General features: G+C 39.5%; 1 protein-coding gene across 1 annotated transcript in view; it reads left to right on the top strand.

Moving 5' to 3' along the window:
- The window catches only part of ARHGAP42 (Rho GTPase activating protein 42), a 113,716-nt gene that overhangs the window by 66,369 nt on the left and 26,717 nt on the right, over positions 1-20,630 (top strand). Inside the window, exons 5-6 of the mRNA XM_053456514.1 lie at positions 8,753-8,854; positions 12,186-12,296. Of these exons, the coding sequence (XP_053312489.1) occupies positions 8,753-8,854; positions 12,186-12,296 (213 nt within the window). The remainder of the gene's footprint in view (positions 1-8,752; positions 8,855-12,185; positions 12,297-20,630) is intronic.

The raw sequence follows: 20,630 nt of genomic DNA, 5'->3' as shown, positions 1-20,630 counted from the left end.
TTTTCATTTTAATTGAGTTTTGAATTTTCACTGTTCTTTCTGTAGTTATGGGCTACGGGGGGGGGGTAAATTTTAGGCTTAGATGTATGATCACACTTAGAGGCAGCGGCATATTTATTTTAGGCAGTACCCTAAGCCTGACCCATGGGAGTACACCCAGCCATCCCCTCTTCTTGACTGCTGAGCTCCAGGGATATGACATCATTTCCCGATACCCTATGTTTTGATGACTGCATACTATGAAGGCAATTCCATAGTGTGAATGGAGGAAGCTCACCAGTGTTTGACCTTGCCAACAAGTGTACAGTTTAGTGAATATGCCTCTAAACTTTAGCATATTGTAGCCTAGACCTAAGCATAGGGTAGCACGTGGTTGGGGACATCAGGGATTAAATAAACGTTATTACAGGACCAGCTCAGATCTCGTTCTAGGAGAAACTCGCTGGGGTCGCCCCATTATAATGCATTGTCGCTGGCAGCTCATCAGCCGTTATAAAAAGGCAGGGAAACCACCTGTGTGCTCTTATATCTTTCCATCATAGCTCTCGCCTTGGCCGTGTCACGGAGCTAATGCAGCAGAACAGATTATAAATGATCTTCACACCATCTAGAAATAATAAAAAGCCGTGCGGATTTTTCCAGTCTCTCCAAGAACCTCACCGTACGATCATTTAATGTTACCGTGCTGCTGATCCACATTGAACCTCTATTATCAGATCAGCCATTAATGCATCCTTTGCATATTTTAGCATGTATTAGACTTAGCCTCAATCCAATCTCTAAAGCCTACGATGATTATAACTAAGTAAGTGTTTGATAACATGAGAGGTCCAACCAATAGCATGATTTGAAATAAGTTTTGTTTTTTAAAGAGACACATTCCATAAAATGTCAGATCGGGGTTGTGATTTCTTCATTGTCCGTGTGCCTTTGCAGTGAGAAACATTGCTTGGCTACTAAATAAACCGATTAATTTGTATAACGGGTGAGCATGCCCTGCACTCATCACGCCCCTTATCAGCATGATAAACTTAATATAAAATAAAATTAAATATCGTGGATCAAATGTCGTTTATTTGTATTATTATTTATTGTTTTATATAGCGCCATCAGATTCCGCAGAGCTGTACAAAGTTGTACTAATGACATAATAATCAGTATATAACTTAACAAGATGACATACAGAAACAACAGGTGAGCAAATGAGCTTACAATCTAGAAGAGGTTTTTTTTAACCTCTGAATAATGTCTTCTCTTCCAACATACTGTCTGAAATATGGCTTCTATAGAATACATTGTAAGCGAGCAAGAGCAGGGCCAGCTTCTTCTTCATCAATATGTCTTAATGCGTTAAACGTATTCTCTGTTTAATGCTTTCACCTCCCCCTGTTGTAACAGCGCTATGGATCCTGCCGGCGCTATACAAATAAATGTAATGTTATTGAAAAAAAAAAAAAAAAAAACATCATCAACCACACCATGACATACTTGTGACGTATTTCCTTTAAATGCCTCTGCGTCTGATTTATTGAGTGCAAGCAAGAGGAATGGCCAAAGTAATTACTGCTCAAATACCGGGAACTATTAAGTGGTTGAAAGATTTCAGCACAAAAAGATTTTACCTTATTTGGTAAACGTAGGCTCTGGTCAACAGCTGGTAGTGTGGATGAGCTCATTTCTGTGTGGGCTAAAAGCTTGTGTTTCTTTTTATCCATAGTCTGTAAAGCATTAGTTGTTTTCCCCCATATGCCCCTTGACCTTGGGAACCATTTACAGCAGATCAAAAGAAACAGAGGCAAATTTACACACAATTTAAACCACCGAAAGACGATTAGTTTTTTTTTTTTTTTTTTTTGGATGAACGTGGAAGATATTGGGATATGGGGCTTCTCAAATGGGCGATTTACGACCTTTAAATTAATCATCACCTCTCGTGGTGTCACCATGCATTCTACCGTCGCTCAATAGTTCTAAGTCTGAAAAATGAATTCTTTCTATCTAGAAATGTTATTTAAAGGCTAAAAAAGAAGATAATGTTAAAGCTGCAATACTAACAGGATTTTGATTGATGGTTTTCATTTAATTAAATGTTTTATCAGTGTTTTGAGCTTCATGATGGGTAGGAAGCATATTGTAAGCTACCAAGCGTTGACGGTAAACATATCCAAGTCTGCTTCTCATTTATTTGAGGTGGCTTAAATGGTACAACGTAGATCAAAAGATGTAGGTATGGCAGCCCATCCTATTTCTACTTTTTTTTAAACGTATTATTTATTGTTTTATATAGCACCATCATATTCTGTAGCGCTGTACAATGGGTAGACAGGACATAGACTTACTGAAACCACAGGTAAGGAGGGCCCTGCTCAAAGGGGTTTACAATCTAGTGGATTGTATATTTATTACAGATTAAATCGTTTATTTGTGCAGGCCTGGAAATTTCCACTTATCCACATTTTACGGACAAGCTGATGATCTCATTTTTTTATTATAACTTACTGACACAGACACTGTGGACTTTTAACTTTTCCTTTGAGCCATTGTTTTCCAACCCTTTTATAAGTCTATATATAATTAATCTAATGACAATGGACTGCCTGTATGTTATCTAGTACTGTGGCAGTAGTAATCATAAAAACACGTCATTTCGGGGGCTTGTGTAACTCACTTCCTGTTTCCTGTAACAAAGGTATTATTATTACTATTACTATCACCATTATTATTATAATTTATTTTTAGAGCTCAATTTTACAATGCGGGAGAATACAGAATAAACAAAATGATTAAAACTGACAGTATACAAAATTAACAATACCATGACTATGTATAAGACATGGCGGTACAGAAGAGGGCCCTACTCTTGGGAGCTTACAATCTCTTAGATGACTTGAGCAAAGATTCTAGAGGCTGAGGGCAGGTGAAGTTTGGAGCTATGGTCTAAGCGCAAGAGTCCTTTATGAAAGAGGAAATATATTATAGAGATAATGCCTATTGTTCTAGTTCATGTACTTAAGTTTACACAACTTTACACTATTAAAGTGGATATGTCACATTCTAAAATCGTTGCACACAAATATTTGTGTATTGAAAATTCATCTTCGATATATGCTAAGCCTTTACAACACTTGTAATGTCCATGATAATTCCTCATTAACTTATTTATCCGCTTTTGTTATACCACTGTTCCCTTTGGCAGAAGCCATTATAATAAGGAAGGAATCCCATAACACGAGAAAAATGCTAGATTTGTCACAGCTTCCTTGTGATGTAGGGCTGGGCTTGCATACACGCCAGGGTATATTTCTACTCCATCATTTAAAGAATACATAGGCATCTACAGGTTATTATTGTCCAGTAATGTGGGGGCTTTGAAGTCTCTACCCACCCCTCTTTCACAAGCCCCAGTAGCTACTGAAACATTGGTTGACCATAGGGCCCGTAGCATTGCCTATGACAAAAATTCCAGGAGAACGACGGCTCCTTCTAGCTCTCCCCTCCCATCGAAACAATATAAACCTCGTATCTTTGAGATGTCAGCCTAGACTTGTTTAACTTTTTTGTTGTTTTATTCTAACTAATCTGCTTCATTGAACTCCACATGACCCGCTTTAATAATCCCTATCTAGAAGACGTATCTTGTAACAGTAAGACTAAGATTGAAGGACGATAGTAATATTCAGTTGTGATTATTCATTAAACTGGGATATCGTTGCCTGGCAGGACTCTGGATTAAAGTAAATCTGTAACATATTGGATGTAATAAAGTTACTATTTTCTGTTATCAACCTTTACACAGAATCACATTTACAACCATTGAGCTGGCAGGTTCTGTAAATTGAGGTAATTTAATAGGTTTGCAACTATAGATTTGAAAGGCCTAAAACAATTGTCGATAATAATTAGTACAAAATACACAATACGCGCTCCTTTTTAAGTGCTGGTAATGGCTTCTAATTTAAACTAGTTGAACAAAGTGCAGTCTTTATTAACCTTGGTCTGGCTGGAAAATGACCAGAATTTAAATTTTCAACATTAAAATGGATCTGTAACTTTCCTGTATTTAACAATTCAGTGAACTATGTAATGGATTTTACAGATTAAAATACAATATATATATATATTATAGGTGGGGTTCCAATGTATATATATATATATATATATAAGATAGATATAGATATATACACACAGACAATGTATATATTGGAACCCCGCCGTATATGTATAACAATGGAGCAGAAATATGAATTTCCCAGGATTGGCATGATTCCTCCCCATTGCGTTATCTCTGCACTGTTACATTGCTGTTTGTTGTTGATTGGTTCAGGAAGCCTTTTTAAGAGAGGTGTGAGGAGAAGGAAGATACCTTCAGGACAGCAAGTGAAATACTTAAGCATCCATGAGCTAAACTTTAAATTAAATATATACAAGACAACTGCATTTGATCTTTTTTTTTCTATGTGGGTCACTTTGATTAAAGACTTGGTCAATATGGTTATGTACACATTTCTTATTCTGATTTAACATGTTATTAAGGTACTAGGGGTTCCGCTGCAGCACAGAGAGCCTTTCTTCACTAGACTGTTAAGTCCCATTTCTATTACTGAGTAGGATTTGACGTGGTGGCACCAGGGAGAGAAACCAGAGAGAAACCAGAGAGAAACCATTGGGCTATTAAAATCTGAGGACTATGCATTCACAAAACTTCCGGGAGAAGCAATGTGGATGGAGGCACAGAGACCTCATCGAGTGATTACATACCCAGATCTGTTGCAGCCAAGTGCTCTGAGGATGCCTCTTATGGTAGAAACAGTACCATATACATTGTATGTTGCTCCTATGGTGCTTATGAAGCAAGTTTTTTGACAAAATCTAGACATTTATTAAGTTTCAGCGGGACTGTCCACCATTGCATGTCTTTTGGGTTTGACGAAAGGGTGTGTAGGGAAAACTGACGTTGGGTAGAACCTACTGCATAATCAAATGCAGAAATAAGCATGTCCTTGTAAATTCATTATTAAATTAACAACCATTTATAGAACAGTTGAATGATGGCTATGGACCTAACCTGGTTAGTGGTGTGGTTTAGAACAAATAAGACAATCAATAAAAGAGTAACATATCTGACAAGGAGGAAACTCCTGAGAACCTTTTAGAATTCTCCCCCTTCAAGCACTGATCCCAGTGGCTTCCACACCTAGGGTGAAGATGAGATTATATATATATATATATATATATATAGATAGATAGATAGATATATGCTTAAATTCAGACCTATATGTGTTGTCTTCATGGAGAAATGGAGTACCATCTCTCTTTTTACAGAAAAGTAAATAACTTTAAATGGTTCACTCCATGCTCTGTCGTGATGATTAATATCTGACACCAAGAGTCCCAGACGTTTTGAAGCAAAGATCGGATTTCATCTCAGAAGGAAAAAATGTCCTTTTCGACATGAGTAAAATAACAGAATGTATTTGTGGTAAAAGTGCCGTCCAATCCCTTTGTAACTGGAATGCGCTAAAGACCATAGCTTGCCTTTTTCTCCCCCCAAATAAACAGGTTTTATGGTTGAAATTGAAACAGCAGGTGCCGAAATCTGGCTATAACTTCTCATTGTTTTGAAATACTAGGAAATCAAATATATTTTTTCAATCAATTTAAAGTTCTCTCTTCTCTGCCATCTTCGTTGAGTGCTCAGAACTTAAGTAAACAAAACACCTGAAAATAAATGGCATTTTGTTAAAAAAGGGTAAGGTAGTAAGGGGTGGCTGAGGTGATGCCCAGGGTCAGATCTAGCGGGCAGCCATCACCAAGACCTTTACATGACTTTTTGGCCTATCTATACCTAATGGTGTCATTAATAGATTTTTTTATTTTTATAATGAAATGCAACATTAGCCACATCATTTCTATTATTTTTGAATGCCAAAATGTTTACCAGAAATACATTTTAATCATGTAAAATGCTGTCCCAGGAACATGTCAAGTGACACAAAAGCAGGGACTGATACGTTCTTGCTGTCAAAATAAAAAATTGCTTCTTTGGCTTTTTTGTGATTAAATCTTCAGAAGAATGGCAGATTTGCTAATGTTTTGCTTAACATATGTAATAAATATAAGTCAACTATCCATATTACAGAGTATGATAAGTAGTTGGTGTAAGTGGAACAGCACCTTGAATGTCTCTTTTAGGTCCAGGTGTTTTTTGCAGGGATGGTAGGAATTTCCAGACATTGTCCGGCTGCCCTACTGTCACTCTTTTGCCAAAGGCTCCTCGTTATCCTTTCCCCGTTGTTGAGTTGCTGATTGTTGTTGATTGGTTCAGACAGTGTATGTAATGGGGGATTGAAGAGAAGGAAGTGAACATCAGGACTTACTTTTAAGTTGGGGGTCATTGGCCAGTTGGGGAGATCCTTCAATGTGGACACCTGAAATGTTGTGTGAGATGAAGGACATCCCGGGGCAAGCAGCGGATGGGTTAAGTCCCTTGCAAGAGGGACCTTTTTTTTGGCTAATTGCTCCAGGGCTCCAAGTGCCTGAATCTGAACTCGGAAAGAAAGATTTCAGCAGAATTTGTTGGCAGGGAAATTCATACGGTTCCTTTAAACTGTTAAAAATGGTGAATTCTGCTATGAATTGAAAAAAAAATGTTTGAAAGCTTAAAGGTGCGTGCTTTCTTAATCAAATCGTTTTCCTTAGTAGGCCTTTAGAAAGAGCCTTTGGAGCCCCCTGGCATCCAGTAATTATACTTTCCATCAGCAGGAAAGGACTCAGGAATGTGCTGCATGATGACATCTCTTACCCATAAGCGCTTCTGCGAGCTGCGGAGACCGGCTTCCTATTCTGTATTGCACAAAGCAGACACTATTCCAGTCCAATGTGTTTCCCAGATGTCCCTGTGCTATGCATTATATAATTTGCTTTTTCAAGATTAGCTAAGAATTGAGTTATGTCCAAGTCAACAGCCCAGCTGGGACACTTCTTACTGTAAAGTGTATTAGAAGCAGCATTTATACGGAATCAAATTGGGGAACTTGTCACCCGCTTAATGCTGGTTCTGACTTTCAACTCCCGAATGCCGCTCCTATTAGCAGGAGGGGACTCGGGTCAGTAAAACCCAGGGGTACTAAAGAAAATTAGTGGATTTGCCGAGCCATTGGAAACAAATCGTAACCAAACACATTTAATATGAGATCATTTATATTATTACAGTGTGTTCCACAAATCTGTTAACGCTAAGTTCCCCAAAACACCTGAGAGATTTATTCACTAAATGGAGCGTTGTGGTTTCAGCTGCCTCACTTTATATATAAAAGTTTCAACCGTAAGAATGGCTGAGCTGGCCCTGTAAAAGGCTTAATTAAATGGGTAAGGAGACTTTGAAGGACTCTGATTTAACTATACTTTATACAGGGCCAGCAAAGCTCTTCCTGCAGCAGAAGATCATTGGGGTTGGACCTTCATAATGCTCAATGAAGTTGAAACCACAACTCTTCTGTCAATTCTCCTTTTAGTGAATAGACAAAACATTAATTAAGCTTTCTTGTGTGCTAATAAAATAAACCTGATGTCAGGGTATGGGTTGTGGAGGCACAGAGTGTGTGTGTGGGGGGTACTGTCGCTAGACCGTGCTGGCTGATCACACTATCACAAAGCAGGAGTACGATGGACCAAGTGGTGGCAATAAAAGTGACACAAACTGTCCATATGGTCAAGGCAGGCTGCTAAGGTCCGGTAGCCTCAGTGCTCAGATCCGTCATTTAATTTTTCCTCTGAAAGTTTTATCGCATAAAAGTAAACTATTAAAAGCAGTTTTTTCAGTATCTATGGCAACAGCCGAAAATCTGATTGAGATTTTACACAATTAAAAAATCAGCTCTTGGATGGGTTTGAATATCGAAGAGTTCTAGGAATGATGATTCTATTTACTTACAAAAGTTTCACATTTAGCAGAGTAGGTGGAACAGCATCTTTAAACTGAACAATCACGCTAGCTATTTTCCTGTATCTACAAGGTGTTAATTTCCATAATACAAGCAGCCGGATTCTATCCATTTGTGGACGTTCCATAGCAGCTCATGAAAAAGCCTGATAGTCTGGTCAATACAGTGTTGTGTCACTTAAGTATATGTGATTGTGGAAAATATATTATTTTCCTTGATTAATTATTATTTATTTTTAATATAGCACCATCATATTTGCAGACATAAAAAGTAGTGCATGTCATAATTTGAGTTACAGAAATAAGAGGAAACATTATTGAAAAAGGGTGTTTTAGCAATCAATTAGCCTTTTAAACTTAAGCATGGATTCGCAAACACAACGTGCCATTGGAACACAGGAATGATGGGAGTGATAAAGGGCCATTGGAACACAGGAATGATGGGAGTGATAAAGGGCCATTGGACCACAGGAGTGATGGGAGTGATAAAGGGCCATTGGAACACAGGAGTGATGGGAGCTATAAAGGGCCTCAGTATGCCTATGAAGATATTCCATTAAAAATCAGCTGTTTCCAGCTACAATATTCATTTACAGCATTAACCCCGTCTGTGCTGGATTTCGGATCCATTTCATGTTATTTTAACGGACACAATTTGCTTTTATAAATAAATATTTATAATATGTGATGATGTAGAACAATATATGTTATTTTACTATCCTGCTTATCTATTATACAAGTCAAGAAAAAAAATGTCAAACGTACAATTTCCTCACCATACTGAAATTTAATAGCCTTTCTTTTTTTTAGGATGGAAAAAAGAAGTTTGACAAAGAGAGCGAGAAATATTACTCTGTCTTAGAGAAACACTTGAATTTGTCTTCAAAAAAGAAAGAATCCCATTTGCAAGAGGTACTGTGTTTCCCACCTACCCGTTCCCTCCCTATTTATATTAAAAATGTTCCAAAAATACCTAACTAAAATAACTTTTTATATAGAGAATGGCTAATTATCCGGAAAAACTAGATGGGCCATCAAACTCTAGAACTGTTTACATTCATGGGGACGATGAATACAATGAGATTGTGGAGCTCCTTTCTTCCCCTCATTGTTGTGTGGGGTACAAGGGGGAGCTCCCCATGATTAATGTGGGTTTCCACAGTGATACCAGGACGAAGTCCACAGTGAATCCCCCCAACATTTCAGGTGTGCAAATTGGGGCACCTGGATGTGGCATCAGACGGGCACGGGTTGGTAGCCATGGCCTCCTATCTGAAAGTGGGACCTTGAATGGAGGTCTGTGCAGCAATTTTTTTTCATGCTTCCCTCTGTCCAAAAAAGCAGGACAGTGGGACAGCTACCTGGGGCAGTGCCCAAACATCAGGACTGTCCCGAGGGACTGTTGGGAGGTATGAGTATTTTCCAACAGAATAGGACACAATGTAACTTCTATAGTCATGTTTTTTTGCCATCAAATTAAGGATTTCAGTGCATCCCAATGTTAATTTTTCCATCTTTTAATAAATTAAGATAAATGGTCATCATATCACGCATGTCCAAACATCTGCTCGGCTATTAACTGGATCGGGGCATATTTTTATGTGCTTAATCCCAGCTATCAGTCTCAGTGTCATAACAAAAGTTGCATTTAATAGTTTATCAAAAGTAGTGTTCTCGTAATAGATCTGCGCATGCCGTTGTGTAGTCTGGATCTCTTTAGCCAAATATATTTCCCTAATATGGAGATCTTCAAAGGACAAGGGCAACCAGACGGGCCATCCATATATTAAACGTATAAAGGTTCAATAACATTACAGCGAGAACAGTACAGAACAGTAAAACCCAACCACAAAGCAGAGTAAGGGAGGCTTAATTAACTAAAATGTATTTTATTAACTTATGTTTCTCCGCTTAAAGGAGAGCTGCCACCATCACAGCGTTTAGCATAATAAATAGCATTAATAAAAAAAAAATAAAAAAAATGAATTATTAAAAATAAGCCTTGTCATTGTAAATGTTTTGGAAATATTTAGTTTAAATGTTAACCTCATGGAAGCTAAGATCGGCAGCAGCTTGTGGCAGAGCCAGCATTATCTAATCAATTTCCTGTCCTGAAGCTCTTTCTCTTCTCCCTCCCTTAAGAGGTAGTAGAAGTATTGTTAAACACTCATCTACAGATGCCAGACAAGCCAGAAGGCTTGTTTTTCCCTCAGAAATCTCATGGTGCTGCCGCAACCACAAGGGATTCTGGGTAGGGGCATGCAAATAAGGTTAACAATTATCACCTCCCTTAAGATAAACCCAACTGGGTTCCCCTGCAGACATGGCTGGGTGGGCCCTTCAAAAAATTGAGGAAATAACCCCAGATCAACATTTTCACTGTACTAAATTAAATGGGAAAAATATTTGAATTAAATCAAACCCGAATCTAAACAGCCAATCAGAAAAAAGGCAGAAACAGAAAACAAGGGAAATGTAAAAAAGTAAATGCGTTAAAATGCTATCTATTAATTTGAAGGAAAAAAATAAAATCTGAATCATGACATCAGAAACAGCTTTCATCCTGGCCTCCATCCCAATACTAAAATACTGCCACCCACCCAGTGCCACCCCCCCCGAGGCAATAAGGGTTAGGTAGGGCACCTTGCCCCCTTGCATATATGGCTGTGGCACGTGATCTGGCTCCGGCCGGAGCTGCCTCCTGTGTCTCTTGGGGCTTCTGGAGCTCAGTGGCATCATCAGCATGGCCACCAGTACCAGCATCAGGCTGGGCAACCAAAAGTGCAGAAATGGGAACAGAGCTATTCTTACCTGCATCAAGTTAACCAATTGTGGTGGAGGAAACTTTCCTAAAGTTAGTTTAGTGGAAGAATCATAGAAACATAGAATTTGACAGCAGATAAGAATAATTCTCCATTTCATAGTCTGCCCATTTTCCTGTTGGGAAGACTGAAGCCTTCAGATGAGACCTCAAGGTGCTTTACTATAAAAGATATCAACATCAACCAGGAGAGGAGAAAGAGGAGAGGAGAAAGCTGAAAGAAGCGGAGGAGACTCCTGTGAACTGCGTCAGCTATTTAGCTCAGAATCTGTGTATTTCTACCCTTTTTCTGTCCTATTCTTACATGTTTCTTTCTAATTACATACCATATTATGTACTGTTTACATTCACCAGTAAACAATGTGGCCCATATGTTTGGCCCGGCGTGCATGCCTTTCATAGCAAACTGATAGAACATACTCAGCAATGTAAACGACATATGACCTTCCTGTGTATCTTCTCATTCGTGGGAGCTGGCAGTGGTTTCAAGTCACCCGAGCTTAATCATTAGCGTGCAGGAATTCTCATTGATTTAATCATACAGTATACAGGGCCAGCCACGCTCTTCTTGCTGTGGGAGCTTCACTGGGCTTGGCCCTTCACAATTTGTAGTGAATTTGGTGGCATGAACCTGCATCGCTCCTACTCTCTTGGTAACGCTTTAAGGAATACTCAAAGTTCTCATGATATCAAGTATTACTGGCACACATCTGTCACCAAAGGGACTGCAGACAACAACTATTTGAGGAGCATAGAAAGAATCCAGCAATGGTGATAATGCTGGGTGTTCATTGTACAATTTAACAATAAAATACAATCATAAAAGAATGCCATCTCTCTTGTGGTTCACATGATCAAGGTGATGACCCCACTTATCAGATTAGCTGTTGATGGTCCTTGTGGGGCCAAATCCCCAAGATTTTTAGAGGAAGCCAAGTCTTAATGAGAACATAAGGAAAAAGGTTCCCAGATTTAAAGACTCGGTTATTACAGGGGCCACGTAATCCTCTGGCTGAGTTAACACAAGTGAAGACCCCACATTTTTATAAATTAGTGTATAGAAGAACATGTTTGGCCATAATATCCTTTCTTGATATCAAAATGCTTTCTTGAAGCTGACACAGCCTTTTCTATTGCTTTCAAATTCTGAATACTTCCCTGCGTGAATAAAGTTGCTGAGTCTGATTTTGTCGAATTGATTAAACTGTTAAAACAATCCCAAATGAACCAAGTCGATACTACCTTTGTGTCAAATACACACGCAATTCCACTGGTTTTTTTAAATATCAGCAGAAAAAGAAGGTGCTACAGGGAAGAAGAATTGATTGTCTTTCCAAAGAACACACCTTGTGTCCATCATATTCTCCGTTATATATCTAATGTTGGTCTTACGGTTAATGGCGTGTGTTTTGTCTTCTACAGGCGGACGGCCTCATTGACAGGGAACATCAGAACTTCTCGGACGCATCTTTGGAGTACATATTTAAAGTACAAGAGGTTCAAGAAAAAAAGAAGTTTGAATTTGTGGAACCTGTAAGTAGAATTAATATGTCATTTTATTTTAATGTGTAATTTTAGTGTGTGGCTACTGGTTAACTTGTTGTGATAAGAGCTGGTGTGCCTGTGGACTACGTTTTAATACACCAATGAGCATGCAGGCCTGTCCGGTGCTTGCACACAGTTACCAACATGGGCAAGCCAAGCCTGGTGTGGCACTAGCCAAGCTGTGGCCTGCCAGACTGCAGCTCCACTCACAAGCCATGCACGCTTGCTGAATACCAGTGGTTTTGCATGGTGTCCACCCATGCTTGGCTGCGACTTACATGTCTCCTTTGGATAAACCAAATTAAGCCATGCGTTGGGGGGTTAGCCCATCTTAAAAGTTCTTTAGTTGTCATTTGAACAAAATGCCCATGAATACTAACATTGAAGTTCCCCAAAGTAATGAAGCTACATGGCGGAGACAGGAAAAGCACAAACCTGCTAACCTGGACTACTGCCTGTATAGTGGGGTCTTAAAGATACCAAAACACTGACCCATCGTCAAAATGTATTTATTTATACTTAATTTGACAGTAGAATGACACCCAGAATGACTCTGTTACTTTCATTGTTGGCTGTGTGTGAATTTTCTGATGTTTTTATGATACTCCCCACCTGGCTTCCATAAGGATACATAGACAAAGAGTGAAATAATATTACATATCTATCTATCTATCTATCTATCTATCTATCTATCTATCTATCTATCTATCTATCTATCTATCTATCTATCTATCTATCTATCTACACCTAGGAACAGTATAAACACTTAACATACTGCTCATGTACGCAGATACATTATACGACTAATCTCTTCCATTGACTAGTTGGGGTTCCAATATAAGTCTCTATTTGACTTTGCGTGAGCCCCTCGTGCGCAGTCTTGTCTGCTTGTTCTAACGCTCCCAAATTGACAACTGTGGAAATTATTAAAAATAGAGCTGACATTTTTATAGCGTTTGCATATGTTATTCGGCAGCGCTGAGCCCTGATGTGTTATTTTATGAGACAGGTGAACACTTTCAAAAGGCATTCACTATACCTGGAAGGACGTTTATGAATTCTTTGGATTTAAGCCGATTCTCTAATCGTATGACTCTTTGAATATTGTAATGGAAGTAAATCATTTGTCTTTGTAATTTATCTGAGAATTCCACTTTCATTTGCATATTATAATTCCGTGTAATTTAGTCGCACGACATTGGTTTTCGATGAGTGTTTCTAAGTGAACGTAGACAAATTGGAACATGATTTGTTTTGTCGTGTTATTAAAAGACCTTTATGTAGGCATATATGAACATAACCTGATACTTTACTCATATGTATTTTACGTTTGGGAAATTGTTCTTGCTGTTTTTGGGGAAAAGGGGGGACTTTATTTATTAAGGCAAACATAGCACAATAAAAGTGACTTAGACCTCCACGCGTTCCAACCATTCATAGATGCAGCAGAAGACAACCAGTCGTCTTATTTGGTTCTTCGGATAACTCTTGCTTGATTAAAGCTTACAGAGATATCTTTCCACCTCTGTGTTTCTCTGATAGCTCCAGGTACGGTCGTAGCATCAGGAATCCCAGGCAGATGCCTAGGGGTACTGGGCAGTGGTGTATTCTTTCTAGGTCAGATGTGGTGGCAGCCCTTGGACCGCATTGCCAATGGATGTCCCTATTTAGAAGAGCTCAGAATGTTTGGTGCATATGAGTGTATCACAATGTTCTACCGCCCTGAAAGCCACAATAATGTTTAGTCAGAACAGAGGCAAAGGAGATAATGTGTTTATAAATGAAATTGTGTGAACATACAATAATGTACAAACATAATGCTATCTAAAACGGAAAGACTGGCCATGGATATCTCTGTTGTCGATGCCCGCTACTGCCAGCAACACATCTAAATGCAGGACTGTTGCTAGAGTGCTTCCCGGTGTCCTACCCTGACCATGTAACAGTAGCCAGTAGAAGAACGAGTGTTGACTCTTACTAATGATGCTATTGATCAAATTGTATTGGCAAATATTAATCCTAAGCAAGCTTCCAAGTGATTTCTCCACTACCGACTCCCAGGGCTGTAGTTACCTGGCTGAGATTTTGAGCCATTTTGGTACCACTTCTGCTTTGTGCCAGTCTTCTGGCACCATGCTTGTCAAGAGAGGATCTTGAAGATCAAACGCAGTGGTCTGGTTATTTTTTGGCTACGTTCTGTCCGAACAATGGATCAACTTCCTGGTTGGGTGTCACCCAAATGCCGGGACGTACCAGGTACGTCATCGTTGATGCGCGATCCAGCGCCGCTATGGACGCGAGGGGACGGCTGCTACCGCTGGGTGTCCCCAGCGATCCGTAGCAGCCACTCCCCCTCAATTCCGTGCATGTCATCGCTTTGAAGCGAATCACGAACACGGAATTAAAATATTTAAATAAAACTGCCGTCTTCAAGGGAAGACGCAGTAAGAGAACGCCGGTACGGAAGGGGTTAAAGATATTCCACTTACCTTCTTCCTGCAAATAAGTCATCCCAGTCAATTAGCCCAAGGGTTCCATTTAACCTGTTGAAGTTGACTCTCCTAAAATTCTGTGTTTTGATGTTTGCCGGCATTGCTGAAAAATTTCAAATAAAAAAACCTTTTGGGCACATATTCAGCTTTCACAGTTCAGCCATTTAAAGATTAACAATAAAAACATAGAAGAAAACAACTAAATGCTATAAATCATCCAATTTATAACTCCGTGTTTAGCTCAACATCTTATCTGTTGAATATTAATTTGAAAACAAAAAAATCAAACGTCTTCAGATTCAATAAAACTAAAAGTGAATTCCAGATTTTTAAATATTTATATTTTAATGCTGTTTTAACCCCGTTACGAGGTTATACACACGGTAGATCTGAAACGTAAGAAAATAACCAAATTAGACAATAGTAAATGGTTTCATTTTTCGCTTTTACCCACAAGATGTTTCAGCTTGAAAGTCGCGTGTGCTTTCTGTCAAACGCACCGTGAAGTCCAGCCTGACAGGCGTAAGATCGTTGTTCAATATTAAAGCTCGTAAACATTGGTTCTTGCCGGTGGCAGTGCTATGCCGTTATCTCAAAGGATGTTATATGCTGGCCCACATCTAAAGCGGGCGTCTCACTTTCTTATTTATTTATGAGGATTTCTTATGGAGGGATTCCCATATTAATTCTGGCTACAGGGATGCCCGGTATGCTGACATAATTAAAGTTTCCACTTGACCGAATGTCTGTACCAAGCACGGGTCCATGCTGTCGTGTTCTCTCTAGCGCTATTTACACCTCTGTTAGTATCGGCCTATTTTAAAGGTCAACGCTGAAGTGGAGAACCATAGCCTTTTGCGATTCATCTTCCGAATGCTCCTTTTATTTCTCATTAAAGAGACAGTTTACTGCCCCACCAACGATCAATGAATAAAGTACTTCAATATTATTATTATTTAATGTTTTATATAGCGCCATGAAATTCCGTAGCGCTGTACAATGGGTGGACAGGACACAACAAGTAGTGTGTAACATAACAATTTGACCTACAGAGACAACAGGTGAGGATGGCCCTGCTCAAAGGAGCTTACAATCTAGAGGATGCCTTATTTTACCTAAAGGGGTATACCAGTGCTGTATACAGTAATAACCCCCCCAGCGCTGTATATAATAACAAAACCCCCAGCGCTGTATACAGAAATAACCCCCAGCGCTGCATACAGTAATAAAATCCAGTGCTGTATACAGTAATAACCCCCCCAGCACTGTATACAGTAACCCCCCAGTGCTGTATACAGCAATGTCAGTGGGCAAAAACCTGGTTTAATCTCCTTTTGTTTCAATAAACTCCCTTTATCTGCAGACATGGAGGCGGCCATTGTTGTCAGTCATGTGATATTTTGGGCGATTTTCATGCTCAAACGCCACACTGAGCTGATGCTTTATGCCAGCCTGCAAACATTATATTATGTAAGAACATATATACATAATAAAGAAAACAGCACAATGTCTTTAAAATATTTTAATTACTTCATTTTTAGTCCCCTTTAAAAAAAAATCACAATCTGGTGGTTTGCAAAATAAATGAACTTGGAAAAAAAAACATTAACGTCTTCTATTTTAAATGCTGATAGTCAGCCACCTCTCCAATCTATCCTTACCATACCAGAAGGAAATTCTGTAGAAAAGCTTCCACGGTCCAAATGCATCAAAGTTTCCTGGGTCACCCTTCTAGATTTTTATGTAGCCGGTGTCTTGGACAATGATGTGACGTTCACTGGGCATTAGAAATAAAAGTAAAAAAAATAAAAATTGCCCTGGTTTTTCTTTAATAAGATCATTAAACTGTGTTTTTTGCTGTTCTTCTGGCTCGAGACCAACTTGGTGGTAACCCAAGCCTTTGACACTGGATACGGCTTATCACAGGCTGTAATTCTTCTTAACATCTACATGAGAATGCCGGACTGGATACATTTCTAGACTAAGAAAGCCGTAGACAATAGCGGGACGGCAATTGGCAGGTGCGGCATGTTATTGATGGCACCGTAAATGGTGTACATTCTATGCAATTTACCTTGTGCTTCATTCCCAAGAACTTAACTTATGTGTTTTAGTGAAATATTCAGCGGTATAATATAGTAGGAATACGTCTCCTGCGTAGCACCTTTATAAATCCCGGATATACAGATAACAAAATCAAAAGAATTTCTCTTTATAGTATATCTGTATATGATAATATTTCACAGTGTTTTTTTTTATTATTTAATTGTGCCACTATTTTTTTGTGCCTTTGCGGTCAGTGATTTGAATCCTGGATGGATCTGTTTTTCTTGGCTTTTGTTTTAAATAAATCATGTAGTTTCTGTCTGTAACTCTTCTTATTCTTCTAAAATCGAGAACATCTTGAGACAATAGACGGTGAATCAGAGAGAAAAAAAAAGAATATATATATATATAAAACATATATATATATATATATATATATATATATACACACACTTAAACTTATGGGGTGTGTTATTTGTGTAAAGGTTTTTATTATATGAAGACATTAAATATCTCGACATTACCAGAGCCTCGGAAGTTAATAAAACTTTAAACAGTAAAATATGGCCCACACATCTTCGAGCTGTGTTTGGACTCGACGTTCAATGTTATCTGTCAGCCAAGCTGCCTTTTTCCTTTCACCTGAATAAGGCATCTTAACGGAAATGATGGTGGTGAACTAGAAGTTCCTGAAAAGTGAAGGATAAACAAGCCATGTTTCATATCACCTGGACCTATCATTTCTTTTTAGTCCTGTCAATGCTGCATTGTGGTAGAACTAAAGTTGTCTAGGTCTGAGAACCGTCACCATGAATGAGAAATTGATTTTCCGCTGGGCCTTTTTAAGTTACGGTAATCAAAGGGGGGGGGGGTTGGTGTTTGGAGAGAATTAGAAGGCAAGTCCCGTCTGGCCACCAGTGAGCGATAACAACGCACGCTTACCTTTACCGGCACTCACACGAGAGGGTAAGAGCGCGTTATGTGGCCAAACACACGTCATTTATCAGCCGCTGGTCATTTTTATTTTCAGTATGTGGTTAGAGATGTTAATTCTTTACCAAGACTTAAGTGAAGCACAGCTGAGAATGAGAGTATGTTTTAATTACACAATTTAATGTCTAAATCCCCTTTTTTCAGTTGCTAAAAGCATTCATACCTCCCAACAGCCTCGGCAGCTGCCCCACTGGCCCGTTAATGCAGGCAGTGAGGAACAAGTTGGGGATATCCTCTGATCTCCCCTGAATAGCCCAGGGAGCTCCAAAATCCAGCACAGACCTCCATCGCAGGTGTCGCAAGGTGGCTTTTCTGGTAAGGCGAGCGAGTGGTCCAGCTCCATCCCCTCTGACTTCTAGCGTCAGCCATTCCTCTCCCTGTCTCTTGCACATTATTATTTTAGGGCCGTAGAAAACTGTGATACTCTCAGCCAACAATCCAAGCTCTTAGTCTTTCTTCCTCTGATGTCCCTCTTTTCTAACAGCTGTGAGTTGGGCGCCAAAGAGAAGAAGGTATGTAGAAGGTACATTGACTGGATCCTTTTTTGATTATAGTAGATGAACGATTGGTTTATGATGCAGGCATTGGCCGATCGGATGAGAGTATTTGCTCTTTTATTAAACCGGGATGCTTCTCGTTTGGTAGGGGTAAGGCATGGGAATGCATAAACCTGGCCATCCGCAGGCAGTGGACTGATGTATCTGTAAATTAAAATGAAATAAGACTGATCTCTTTGCGTGGGAGACATTTATACTGCAGCTGTTTGCACAAAAGTTCACCTTTTACAAGATTTGTATGCACCGAAAATGGCCGGACAACGTAAAAAGAAATGTTGATGATCCTACGATTTTTTTTAGCGTATATAATAAGTTTGTAACGCTGCTCGCAATTGAGAATAAGAAATATGAATGTATGAGAAACTCATTTCTATACCAGCCGAAGCTGAGATCTCTACTTCCTGTTCCCCTGATTTGCATAATTATTCCTCCCCGTTAAGTTATTCCGCCCTCCTATTGGAAGCTGGTTCAGGAAACCTCTCTAAGGGCTAGATAAGGACAAGGGAGAGAACTTCATGATAGGAAATTTGATTAGTTATAAAGACGTTGCCACAATTTACCAATTAACTGCCTCAGTAAGTGGCAATTGCCCCTTTAAACCGTATGCCTTCGGATCCATTACACTGATTTAATAAAGAGGTTGTTTGAATAAATGAATATATGTGTAATAAAAGCTCTGTAGGTGAAAGATCTAAAAATAACCACAACATGCTATAGATGTGGAGTGACTTACAGGCTGGCGTCGGGGTTTCTAGTGAACTATGTCTCCGGCGCCCCCTGCTGCATACACTTGTTTGCTGACATCAGCACTCTTTGTAAATATGGTCGGAGTCGGCCCTGGTAGGTTATAACATTTTTAAAAAAGTTTTGTGGCATCCAAGTGGATTAGACATAGTATTAACTACCACCAGGAGAGTACAACCAGGAACCATGTATGGGGCCCGGGCAAGCAGGAAGGCCTGTCCTCCCTGTTCCTTCTTGGGTCCTCTTATTGGCCCTTGTGGCCCATTACCTGGGACCGGGTCCTCCCGAGTATTTGTGATCGATGCCCCCCCTTTGTAGACTATGGGATCCGATGGCCTCATTGCAAGCTTTAGGGCTTGTTAGTCCTATTGCAATCATGGGGGTCATGGGGAAGGATGGTGGGAGGAGCATGGGGCGGGGCAGTGGGAGGAGAATGGGGCAGGGTAGTGGGAGGTTCATGGGAAGGGGTGGGGGGAGAAACATGGGGTGGGAAGGGGTAAAGGGCCCCTTTCTTTAGGTTTGTACTGGGACCCACCATTGATGGCGACCCTCTCCCTACTCACAGAGTTACTGGGATAAAGTTCCTGTAGATTGGGCCTTATATGCTTCAGATCCCCTGTGTCTTCTGTATGATGGAAACACCCCTGTACATACAGGTTTACGTATATCCCCTAAACGTAGGAGACCTTTCCCGCTTTATGCTGTGGCTGGTATGTTTCATCTCATCAAAGCTCCACCAGAAATGGGAGTAGAAGAATAAGTGAGAATCTCAAGGGTTATTTCTTGGGAATGAAATAGAATTGAGCCCTCCTCCACCTACTCACACCACTGTCATCAAGTAGAATTGCTATAGCTCAAAGTGCTAAAATTCTGATTTAAATCAAGGAACATTAAAAACTTTTCACATTAAACACAAATTAACCTTCCCAGCCAGTGCTTCCTTCTCCACGTTTATTTCTATCGTAAAGCTGTTGTTTCACGCCTCATCCTATGCAGACGTGTTACCAATCCTACTTGCTAAACTTGACACGTTCCCTTGACTTAGCAGTTTAACGCGACCCCGGGATACGTTGGATCGATATAAAGGAGACCACGTCAGTTTTTCGGCAGTGACTTTATATAACACGTATGATTCCTAACGGTTCTGTGAGACATATTGATTCGCCAGCTTTGATAATCTTAAGTAGCAGTTAAAAGTTAAAAACAAGTAGAGGTCCTCTCCAAAACTCCGCTTCTCAAATTGCACATCTGTTAGAATATTACAGAATTCTGAAAACATCTGTGCAAGACATCTAATTGTAACGTCTTACGTCAAAAGGCAAGTTTGGCTTAATACAAACTATTAAATTAAGGAAACCTTAGAAGGGGGAAAATTAATAAAATCCCATATGTTTATAGGTGCTTCAAACCCACGATTTTCACATCAACCTTTGTAATCCAGACAGTATGCAACACAGTTCTTAGATCTTCTCTGAGTGTCACAAAGCTGT

Source organism: Spea bombifrons, chromosome 2 (genome assembly GCF_027358695.1).
Source record: "Spea bombifrons isolate aSpeBom1 chromosome 2, aSpeBom1.2.pri, whole genome shotgun sequence".
NCBI classification, from domain to species: Eukaryota; Metazoa; Chordata; class Amphibia; order Anura; family Pelobatidae; genus Spea; species Spea bombifrons.
Note: the sequence above shows the minus strand (reverse complement) of the source record. Positions and strands in the feature narration are given on the sequence as shown.